General features: G+C 46.8%; 1 protein-coding gene across 1 annotated transcript; it reads right to left on the reverse strand.

Moving 5' to 3' along the window:
- Window positions 1-7468: 7468 nt before the first annotated feature.
- Window positions 7469-11349, reverse strand: LOC125917173 (uncharacterized protein C4orf19-like; the record flags this gene model as incomplete). The annotated part of the gene is made up of 1 exon (XM_049623437.1): window positions 7469-11349. A coding segment is annotated over one exon (669 nt), but the record flags the coding sequence as incomplete, so codon positions are not given.
- Between the last annotated feature and the right edge of the window lie 6 nt (window positions 11350-11355).

The raw sequence follows: 11355 nt of genomic DNA on the forward strand, positions 1-11355 counted from the left end.
TCCGCGGCCTTGTTCGCTCCTGCGAATCTATCCAGATGTCTCAGGCGCCTTCCACCCTACTCTGGTGTAAGAGAAAGGTTAGGGACCTTCCTTCTTTCCACTGAGGACAGCACAATGTTGGCTTGGAGGTGGGGTCCCACGATTCAGTCCTGGTCACTGGGGGGGGGGGGTCGGCTGTGGTCAGAGGGGGGCTGTTTTGCACCTGAGGTCCTGCCGCTTCCCGGATCCTCTGACCCCCCTGGAAAGTTTATGGAACAGGTTGTTTCTACCTAGGGCTTCCCTTGTTCATTCCTCACCTTCCCAGAACCGTTCTTCAGGACTGCTCTTAGGTCTTCCCGGGGCACCCCCATTGTAGCTCCAAAGACCTGAAAGGACAGCCGGGACTTCTCTGTCTCTGGCATTCTGTGGCAGCCCAGCTGATTGGAGCCCTACTCCAATCGGCCAGAAGTCCAGACCTGCCGGGTTTCTGCCTGGCGCTGAGCTGGCACCCGCCCCCCCCTGCTGGCCACATGGGAGAACTGCAGGGAGCCCGGTTCCTAAGGCCATGTGTTGGTCTGTCCTCTTCCAGGGCCTGGTGCAGAGAAGGCGTGCATGATCATTTGCTTACTGAATAAACAAACAAAAGTCCACCTTTAAAAATGCAAGAAGGCCATTAGCTATTTTATGGGAATAAAAATTCAAGTTTGGGTTTGGCCTAACCCATTTTCTGACTCTGCCAGCTTGTCCTTATTTTCTTTCTCATCAGAAACCCCGGATCTCACGTCCCTGCATGTGTGAGCTCGAGTGCTGCCAGGAATAACTGAGTTCCAATTTGGAAGAAACCCCATGCCCTGAGTCCCGTTGGGGAAGTGGTGTGACTTGAAGCAGTGTGGCCGGGGAGAGGTAGCCCAGGCTTTGCTGTTGAGTTTCTTTTTTTTTTTACTTTTTTTTTTAACGTTTATTTATTTATTTATTTATTTTTTGAGACAGAGAGAGAGCATGAACGTGGGAGGGGCAGAGAGAGAGGGAGACACAGAATCCGAAGCAGGCTCCAGGCTCCGAGCCATCAGCCCAGAGCCCGACACGGGGCTCCAACTCAGGGACCGCGATATCATGACCTGAGTTGAAGTCGGACGCTTAACCGACTGAGCCACCCAGGCGCCCCTGCTGTTGAGTTTCAAGGCTGGCTCTGCTACTCACTGCTGTGTGACATTGGGAAAGCTGCCTTACCTTTCTGAGCCGCAATTTCCTCATCTGGTAAATGACCTATCTCGCAGGTCACTTATTAAAGAGGTAGATGAAGTATACAAAGCGCCTGCCACGGCCTCGTGTCCACCCTGACTGCGGGCGCTGCCGTTGTGAGCCACCACACGCGGTCACTGGGTAAAGCGTCTGGGTGCCTCTGTCCCACCACAGCTGATTAACGTGGCCTAGGAAGTGGCCCAGCACACAGCTTTGTCCAAGAGTGGAGCTGGAGCAGGAAGTGTCTTGCTCGGAAGCTGAACCACGGTTAGAGTTCGAAGCCTCACAGAAGAGCCACAGAATAGAGAAGGGTCCAGGTTCTGAGGAGGCAGGGGCACAGGGGGAGGAAAAGGATCTGAGGATGACGAGGCAGCGTGTGCGGGGACAGCTGAGACTCTGTCAGCCCAGCACCTCTCCTCTCTGGGAATGATGCCTCCCCCTTTGCAGAACCCTTCGTCTCCCTGTTAGAAGCTAGCCACGTGCCTGACGCCTCTGACCGCAGCCGGACGCGGCTGAGGTGGGCACAGGACCCTCATCGGTGACCTGGACAAATGCAGGCCCTCTGGGATGTTTGCCAAATGCAGCTGGAGAAGGTGGCTTATTTTTCTGGGGGTTGAAAGCTGTGGGCTCAGGGGCTGGTGGAGGCCATGTGTCCTGCCATGTGGACACAGGTCTGGGGAAAGGAAGAGACATTCCAGTTGTGCCACATTCACACATGCAGAGGAAAGAGAGGCCGTCCTGTTTGCTCTCAAGCGCCGGGCTCCATTGTCCCTGAAGATCAGCTGCCCTTCTGGGTTTTATGGACATTCCAAAGACATTCCTCTTTCGTCTTACCTCGTTTGGGTTGAGTTTCTATCGCAACAACAACAAAACCCCATGACTAATGCACTTATTCACAGAAAAATAGATACAGGAGGAGTTATAGAGCCACATGGCTAGTGAGGCCCTGGCATCCAGCCCTAAAACTGAGATTTCCCAGAGCTGCCTTGGATCCGTGGCCAGGCGGCCTGGCCATCGTGTGGGGGTTTCTGTTCCGAAATGCCCTTGCAACCCTCTGCCCTTGATTGCTTTAGGATAACCTCCCTTAAGAGCACAGGTTTGGCCTTCGGATCCCTCTGGCCATCTGTGACCTTAAATTCTTTGGACCTCAATCTTCTCACTGTAGAGCGAAGATAACATGTGCCTTTTAGGGTGGTTGCAAGGATTCTGTGAACGCGGGGGTATGATGCACTTAGCCCAGGGCCAGGTACAGCCAGTGCTGACTCAGTGAGCTGCCTCAGAATTGCCAAGTTCAGACTCTCTTCAGTGAAATAAGTGATGGAATGATGAAGAGTTAGGCCATTTGAGAGTCGGTTCTTGACGTTTCTTCCATATTCACTTTGCTCAACATTTTAAGATGAACTTGGGGTGGGGGTTGGGTTAGGGGGGTAGGAGGACCCCGGTCGAAGAGGGAGCCATGATATCTCTTGGTCCTGACATTCTCTTGACACCAGGTTAAATACCTTGAGTTAAATACCAGTCTCTTTGCCCTGATATTGAATGGCCGCAGATACACAAGGGTTTGTTCTTTCTGTGTTTATTCAGGCTGTCATTTAATCTTATCGCTCTTCCGATAAGACCCGAATGTACTGTGGTCATCCCGGCGAGTTTAAAAAGAACGTGATTTCTTCTTATTTGCAAGTGGATCTAGCTGAGAAATGATAGGTTAACATGTGTTTGGGATCCATAACATTACACCCAAATCACAAAATTTATGGGTTTGCTGACTATGAATGAATATCTTAATGTTGATGAAATCCAACAAAACCCAAACCAAACAAATCCTCTGAAATAACAAACCGACCCTTACCAAGCCTCCCCAGGTTTCTGTGTTGCATTAAGTGCATTTTATTTTATAAAAACTTAGGGGAAGGAAAGATAAAAGAAATAGGTCAGTTTTAATGTCATAAATATTCACTTCAAACACAGTATGACTTAAATTCGTTAACCCAGCATAAATTATTACTGTGTCCTACAATAGTTAAATGATGAAAATAAAGAATAATCATGAGAATAAAAAATACACTAAATGTGAAGTGCCCTCAGGTGCATTTTTGCCTTGAGGTGATCATTCATGATGTAGGCAGAAAAGGATTTACTCAGTTTAGAAAGTGTCTAAAATTATTAGAAGTGGTTGGAACATCTGGCTGGCTCAGGCAGTAGAGCATACAAATCTTGATCTCGGGGGTTGGAAGTTCGAGCCCCCACATTGCGCGTAGAGATTACTTACAAAAATAAAAGAAAATCCTAAAAAAAAAAAAGCAAAAACAAGTGGTTCACAGCAATCAAAGTGTTGGGTGTTACAAAGAAAGGGTGGTCGGTGTGAGATGACATGCAGTGGGTAATAAAATCACATCTAATATTTATTACTTACTTCATGCTGATAAAGTGGAAGCACTTTATCTCAACGTAAGTCTCATTAGGGCCCAGGGGGAGACAAACTGAGGACAGGAATCTCAACACACATTGTACTGGCCCCTCATGAGGCAGACATGCAGGGCCATGGGTCCACCTCATACTTTGTAGGATAAGAAGCTTATGGTCCTGTGATCATTTAAAAACAAGTATCATTGACAGTAGACAGTCTTAGAGACTGTAATTTATTAAGGCCTTGACTAATTTTTCAATTCTTTACTAAAATCTTCCTCAGAACCAGAAAATAACCTTTCTTGAGCAACTGGCAATCCATATAATTTTACTTTTTCGAAATGGCATTGTCTTTCTCTCCACCATTTTGTTTGAAAGTTTCCTCACTTTTCAGATCTCAGATTCATTTCATTGCTGTGATTGTTGTGTTCCTTGAGATCATGGAGACCTAAGGCTTTGTTTTCCTAGAAATTTCATATTTTTAGTCTTTTGTTTGTTCGTTTGACGGCAACATGGCTGTCTCCACAAGGAGGCTGTATTTTGTATTCCTTAAAAGGACCAGCTTGTTCAATCTGGATTCAGTTGAGATTCTGTGTGACCATGGACGAATTACACAGCTTTTTGAGCCTCCATTTCCTCATCTGTGAAATGGGGGATAATCATACCTCCAACTCATGAGGTCACGGTGGACCTAAACATGATGATGCATACGCAGATCTTAGATTGGACTGAATGCTTAATAAATGGTCATTTTGAAAAAAAGTTAAGTCATATTTGCACCTATAAAAAACCAATACCTGTAACTTGATGGCTCCCATAAATCAGCACTGAATAGGATTTCTGTATCAATAATTATATGATTTGGCAAATTATTTTGAAATGGTGTCTTTGCTGATAAACTTTCCTTGATATGAATTTTTTTCTCTATAACATTTTAAATACTGTAACACTCCTTGGTTTGTCTCCCGGCTAATGGCTGAGGTCAGGAAGATCTGAGAGCCTACGATCGTGTGGCTTTGTAAATGGATAATTTAAAACTTTGGATTCCTTTCTAAGCATTGAAATTTAAGACAGGGAGAGCACATTCATTAATGGGAAGAGACCAACAACCCTCTTTGGCCTGTGAGATTGTCCTTTTTTATATAAGTGCCAAGGTTTACATGCGCCATTATCCACAGCTTTAGGACTATTTTGGGGGAATGGGAGAGGGTGAGTAGGAGCTGAAAATGAAATTATTTTTGTGATGTTTTTTAAAGTTGGTAACTGATGTCTAGAGAAAACGTTATGGTTCTGCTCTCCAAATAGTGAGATCCTGACAAAACAAATACTCTAATTGGCCTGTCCCCCAGCTGGCTTGCTCATATTGGTTGGGAACATATAGTTTTGATAAGGTAGATGAGTAAAATACTTTGTCCGCTTTCTGGCCTCTAGGTCATATTTTACCCTAGTTTTATATTAACTACTCCAAAATGCTTAAAAGCAGAAAATACAGAATTTCCTCAAAATCAGGCTCAAAAGGTGAGGACGAATGGTAGCAGATGAGTGGTATTGATGGTGTATGTTTTCACATCTGCTTCATATGGCTGAGTGTGCATTCTAGGTGTGTGATCATATGCATGTGTATGCTGTATATATTGTCAAAAATCTTACTCCAATTTTGTCTATTTACAAAGTGTTTTTACAGATAGTTCATTTGGGCTTCTAAATCAGTGGTTTTCAAAGTGGATTTTACATAACCCAGGGGTATGGGAAGAAAATATTAAAACTTGGATAGTTAGGGCACCTGGGGGACTCAGACGGTTGAGCGTCTGACTCTTGATTTCGGCTCAGGTCATGATCCCAGGGTTGTGGGATCATGGTCATGACCCTAGAGTTGAGCCCCGTGTTGGGTTCCATGCTGAGTGTGGAACCTGCTTGGGATTCTCTCTCTCTCTCTCTCTCTCTCTGCCCCCTCCTCTGTTTGCACACACACTCTCTCTTAAAAAAAAAACAAAAAAAAAACAAACCCAAACCAAAACCAAAAAAAAAAAAACTTTTATATTTAATTGTTATCCCATCTTAATATTGCTTTGTCCTGACAGTAGATTTAATTGTAAGTGTGCTCCTATTAGGGGTATGAGCGCAAACTTTTTTTACTGGCAATTGCTGCAAGATCAAGAAGATGTGGCAATTCCTAGTATATAGTCTTAGTGCTTCTCCATGTGTGGCTGGAAAGTCACCCGCATCAACCTATACATATGCCAGGTCCCCACCCAAGACCTACTGAGTTCAAATCTCTGGGAGGTAAGACTCAGAAATCGGCTGTTTGGAAACAAGCACACTGAAAATTTGAGAGTGTCTGCTTTCACCTTGGGAGGTAGGAGTCACTCCCATTTTACAGATGGGGAAACAGGCTCCGGAAAGTCCAGAAATTTAAACCCAACGTCATACAGCGAGCAAGAGGTGTGGGCTGATTCCACCCCCATTTTTTTAGGATTACAGGGGTGCATGAGTGCTTGGTACATGCCACATGATCATAACCTCTGAGACCTGAAGGTCATGATGCATGGCTGCAGGTGGTTAACCGAAGAGCCGACCCCCATGGGCTTTCTCCATCGCTAGAAGCCAAGAGAAAAGTGACATCTGAGTCTTGTTATACAAATACACATCCTTTCTTTCTCCCTCAGGATTTTAAAGATTAGGTTCAAAATGAGTGAAAAATGTGGTCAGCCAAGTTTCCCATTGCTTCGTCCCAAACATTGGTTTTCTTGAGGCTTTGTTCTCAATTTGGGATTAAGGTCCTCAGAGTAACACGGCCTCATTCGAGAGACCGAACCTTCTCTGGCTGTTCAAATTCTACTCTCTGCCTGCCTTTCCAGAGACCACTGTAAAGGCCCGTTGTTCAAACAGAGCAGGCCAGTCTGAGAGTGAAAAGCATGAATAAATGCCAGTTCTCTTCTCTCAAACTGATATGGACTTGTTCTTCCACGGCCCTGCATTTATACCTTTATGACACCTGTCACCATCTCCTAATTAGCATCCAGAGTCTCAGCTGTGTGAGGTCTCCTCAACTATAGTGTGAGGAGTTTTTATGGGTTCACCCGCCCCCCCCCCCCAATAATGTGTTGAGTCCTCACCTTACGCCACAGGCCATCCTAGATCGAGGCAAAAGGCACTTGTTCATGGGGCACCCGGGCGGCTCAATCAGTTAAGCATCCAACTTCAGCTCAGGTCATGATCTCGCGGTTTGTTGAGTCTGAGCCCCACGTTGGGCTCTGTGATGACAGCTCAGAGCCTGGAGCCCGCTTCAGATCCTCTGTCTCCCCCTCTCTCTGCCCCTCCCATGCTCGTGCTCTCTCTCTCTGTCTCTCAATAATGAATAAACATGAAAAAAAAATTTTTTTTAAAGGCACTTGTTATAGTTGCTTTAGTTGAAAAAAAATTGCTAGCAGTCGACTCCAGGCAACTGATTTAATGTGGCAGGTGAGAATCATCTGGAATCAGCATATGTAATCGGTGCGCCTCAAGTGTTGTTTCTTCAAGTGGCCAAGAGTGCTTGGAAGGTCAGACTATTTACAGATGTCTACTATAATCTCATGTGTTGGAGAAACTGACAAATTTAGTATACAAATGTACGACATATTTTTCCCACATATTCACAGGAAAAGCATTTACCATGAAAAACAAATGTCAGCTTGTCTCTGTTTAATTATCACTAGTTCCCAAATAGAGGATTTGAAAATAACTGAGGTTTACTCTGGAGTTAAAAATAAACAAACAGAAAGCAAGGATTTCCACATTTTCATCTGAAAGTCTAAGTAAGTCCAAGACTGGAGGCTTGGTTCCCATGACCACACAGACAAAACTAAGGGAGTCAGATCTTTGCTCACATACTTGGATTTTGTGCCTCCTTTACGCTTCCGAGGGCCTCCTGCTTGCAGATGCTGATGGAAAACTTAGGAAGAGTGAGTCTTATCCTTTGGGTCAGAGGCAGAGTGAAGCAGAAAGGGAGAAATGGCGTCTGGCCAGCAGTTGCTGAGCGTGGACAAATGGGCGTGTGTTAAGCAACCTCAAATTCTCTTTGTTCCTTTGAAGATCGGGTTTGACAGTTATAACAACTGGCTACTAATGGCCTTGGAAACCAGAGGAAAAATATCTACTTTCATATTTATATGACAGTTCAACTTCTGCCAGTAAAGAACGTGTGTGTGCATATACACATATATACACATACATGTAATATAGTAATAATCTTGTATCACAATCACAGTCGAGATTTAACGTGGTAAATACCCACATGATGCAGTTTGCTAAGTTCATGGAAGACCAGGATGTCCACTCCTGACCACAGCCAGTGCCTCACGTTCAGGGCGCATTGGCGCTTTGGGGGCGTTCAGAATATTTGAAAAGTTCACTATTGGCAAGCATCACGTTTCTGATAGGGGGGTGCACCCGACTGCAGAAAGAAGACACGCTGCACGGGGTGGGACGCTTAGTCAGTTGCTAGACAACCTGGTGGCTAAAGCTACAGTCTGGAATTTCTTTTCATTCTTTAGATTCTGACTTCCTCTGACATCCTTTGGTAGAGCCTGGATGTGGGGTTAGACAAAAGGAGCCATGATAGCTTTAAAAACAAACAAACGTAAAAAAACCCAAAAAACAAAAAACAAAAAACCTTGAAAACCTTGGCCATCTGCTAACCTTTTTGAAGCAGTTATTCACACAAAAAACAATCTTTAAAACTTAGGAGAACTGCTGATCATGGTGAATATGCAGCCGTCTCAGGATGTAAAATCGTGCACACGTTCCAAGTGCAGGAGTGGGTTTCTGTGCAAGGTACAGAGACCCGTCTGCACTAACTCCTCACCTTACCCTCTTTCTGTCTGAATTTCCTTCTTTCCTTCTTCTGTTTTAGAGACAGCAGGGGAAGTCGAGATGCCCGTAGCTGTCCAGTCCTCCTTCCACCGGACCGAAGGTTGAATCCCCTTTGGGGTTATACTAAATGTAAAATATGGCCTTTCGACCTTTAGCAAACTGGCTCTATTCTGAGCTCTATTCTGAGGCTGTAAGCTGACCACCTCAACACTCAATGTCTCAGCGTGGAGCCCAACGCGGGGCTTGAACTCACGACCCTGAGACCAAGACCTGAGCTGAGATCGAGAGATGGACACTTAACTGAGCCACCCCAGCGCCCCTTCCTTTATTCTTTTTTCTGCGTGGAAAGCAAATGTAATGATTGGACTACACAGTGATCTTGAGAAGGAAGCCAAGATGATAGGAGCACTGGTTGCTGACAGAATGGGACACTCTAGCACCCTGGACTGCTACTTCCGGCCTCCTTTTACACAAGAGGTAAATACGTCTCTATTGTATAAGCCATTTATCACATGCAGCCGAATCTAATCCCAATAGATACACTTGGGGAACTGAAGGACTCATTCTCAAACATGAAGCATTGGGTGTACGAAGTAAAATAACAAACACACATACAACGCATGTAACAAGGACAACAGTTTCTATTTTAGGGGCTCTGTGTGACCTTGTAGGTACAGATGGTATGTCCCCAAACAAACCCAGGGTAATGTATGCCTGTTAAGCATTTGTCAGGGTGCCGTCCTTAAAGATGCTGGGAAATCATGTTTTCTATTAAATAATTACCAATACGCGGTGATGACGTTACAGACATTTCAGTTGTGAGGACATAAAGCCATTTTTAAAGGATTTGTTTTTAGCTAATAAGACTTATCATTTTATTGAGTGCGTCTTCTGTGCCAGGCACTGTGATAAACACCTGCATCATCTCGTTTAATCTCTACAAACACACACCATTATTACTCTGACTTAACAGATGGGAAAGGAGAAGGGATCAATTACTTGTCTAAGGTCGCATGGCACAGCTGGAAACCAGACCAAGGTCAGTCGGATTTCAGAGCCTGTGTTATGAAATGCCATCCTAAAGCTCTTCTGGGTTCCCGTTTCTCTAGATGGACTTGACCGTGCTTTAAATTCTCCACTGGGCCATGTCAGAACGGCAGTTCTCCTTCCTATAAATTACAAGGCGGAAATGCAGAGGGGGCTGTTGTTCCTCCTTAGGGGGAGATCGGCGCGTGCGGTCACGCTGTCAGGTGTTTCTAGGCAGGGACAGCCAGCCAAAGCCGTTCTCAGCAAACTGACTTGCTCTCCTCCTCACCTGTTAACTTAGTAGTGCAGCTCTTTACATGGAAGCAAACGTCAAGGCTTACTGACACTCAAGGCTGGCACATTAGAACCGCCTTTGAGTTACGACAGACACACTCACATGTTGTTATGTTTTAATCGGAATCAGACATTAAAGTGGCATAGAACACTCCATCTGATCTCTTCGCTGTTCCCAATCTCATGAATTTACAAGTCAAATGGTCACAAGCAGGTTTAAGAATTATTTTGACCGGCTTCCCCAATCCCAGAGGAGATTAAAAAGTAATAATGTAAAAAAAGTTAAGGTCAAGGTGTCTTCATATCACAGCTAACAACTAACCATTTGTTCACTAGTGGCTTCTGCCCCATCCTGAAAGCTGCTGAGCTTAACTGGATATCAAACAAGTGGTTAGTTATTAGTTCCCTGGGAGACCGTCCCTGAAGGTAAGCCAAGCTCTGGGGACACACGAGGCACTTTCAGCGGGAGTAGTTACCTTTTCCGGGTTGGGTACAACGTCTGGCTCTCAGAAGCGAGACCGTGAATTTACCAACAGAACGTTCTGTGATTATGCACTCTTGGGATTCAGCACTGGGATTTCCGAGCGTTCTCAGAGGGGGGTTTGTGGGTTGATGAGCAGGCTGTTTAATTTCTGCCTGTGCTGTGGGCACCGGCGCATCGTCCCCTCTGATTTTTATTCCGGCCTCCTGAGTGACACCCCGTCTACACAGCGGGGCTTCCGATACTTCGCAACAAGCGGCCTGGCGCAGGCACTGCCAATCGCCAGAACGGACGCTGTTGCACAGTCGGCGAGGCTACCCGTTAAGGCTGCAGGACGTCAGCTGCGCGCAAGGAGCACGCGCACCGGGCAAGCGCGGCGCGACACCAGCTCGGGAGCCCTAATCTGCTTCTTCCGCATCTTCTCCTGCGGTGGCCGCTTCCAAAGCCGCAAGGGCTTCGGCCACCGCCGCGTCCTCGTCCACCGCATCCCCACTCCCGTCTGCGGTGGAGCCGGGCGCATCCTCCCACCCAGTTCTCGAATCGACCCCGGGCACGGCCTGAGCAGCGTCCTCTTCTTTGAAGCCGACACTTAGGGCTTCTGTTGCCACGGCCTCATTTAAGGAATCCCAGCTTCTCTTCAAGGAGAAGGGCATATTCAAGCCATGCCCCCCGGCCCTGGGGTGAAGGCCCGCCGGGGGTCCCTCCTCAGGGTGGCTCTCGGGAAGACCGTCCTTTTCTTCCCCGTCAACTGTGTCTCCAGCCGAGCCCCGAAGGGGAGGGTAATCCGGGACCGGCATCTGGAAGTCGTGGACTTGTACTTCCAAGGCAGGACCTTCTGCCCTGAGAGCAGCTCTGGGGTCCCCACTTTGGACGACGTGGGTCTCTCGCAGGGCTGGCAGCAGCACACTGTCCCGTCTGCCGGGGCCCCCGCCTTCCCGGAAGGGTGCAGTCGGGGGGGCGCTGTTGGCGGTACTGACGCAGGAGCCCCTCTCGCCCTGGTGGGGCCCACGGTCCCCAGTGGGCTGCGGGGGGGCGGCGGGGCCGATGCCGTTGACCGCACTGCCAGCCTTGTC

The sequence above is a fragment of the Panthera uncia genome, unplaced genomic scaffold (genome assembly GCF_023721935.1).
Source record: "Panthera uncia isolate 11264 unplaced genomic scaffold, Puncia_PCG_1.0 HiC_scaffold_1556, whole genome shotgun sequence".
Taxonomy (NCBI): Eukaryota; Metazoa; Chordata; class Mammalia; order Carnivora; family Felidae; genus Panthera; species Panthera uncia.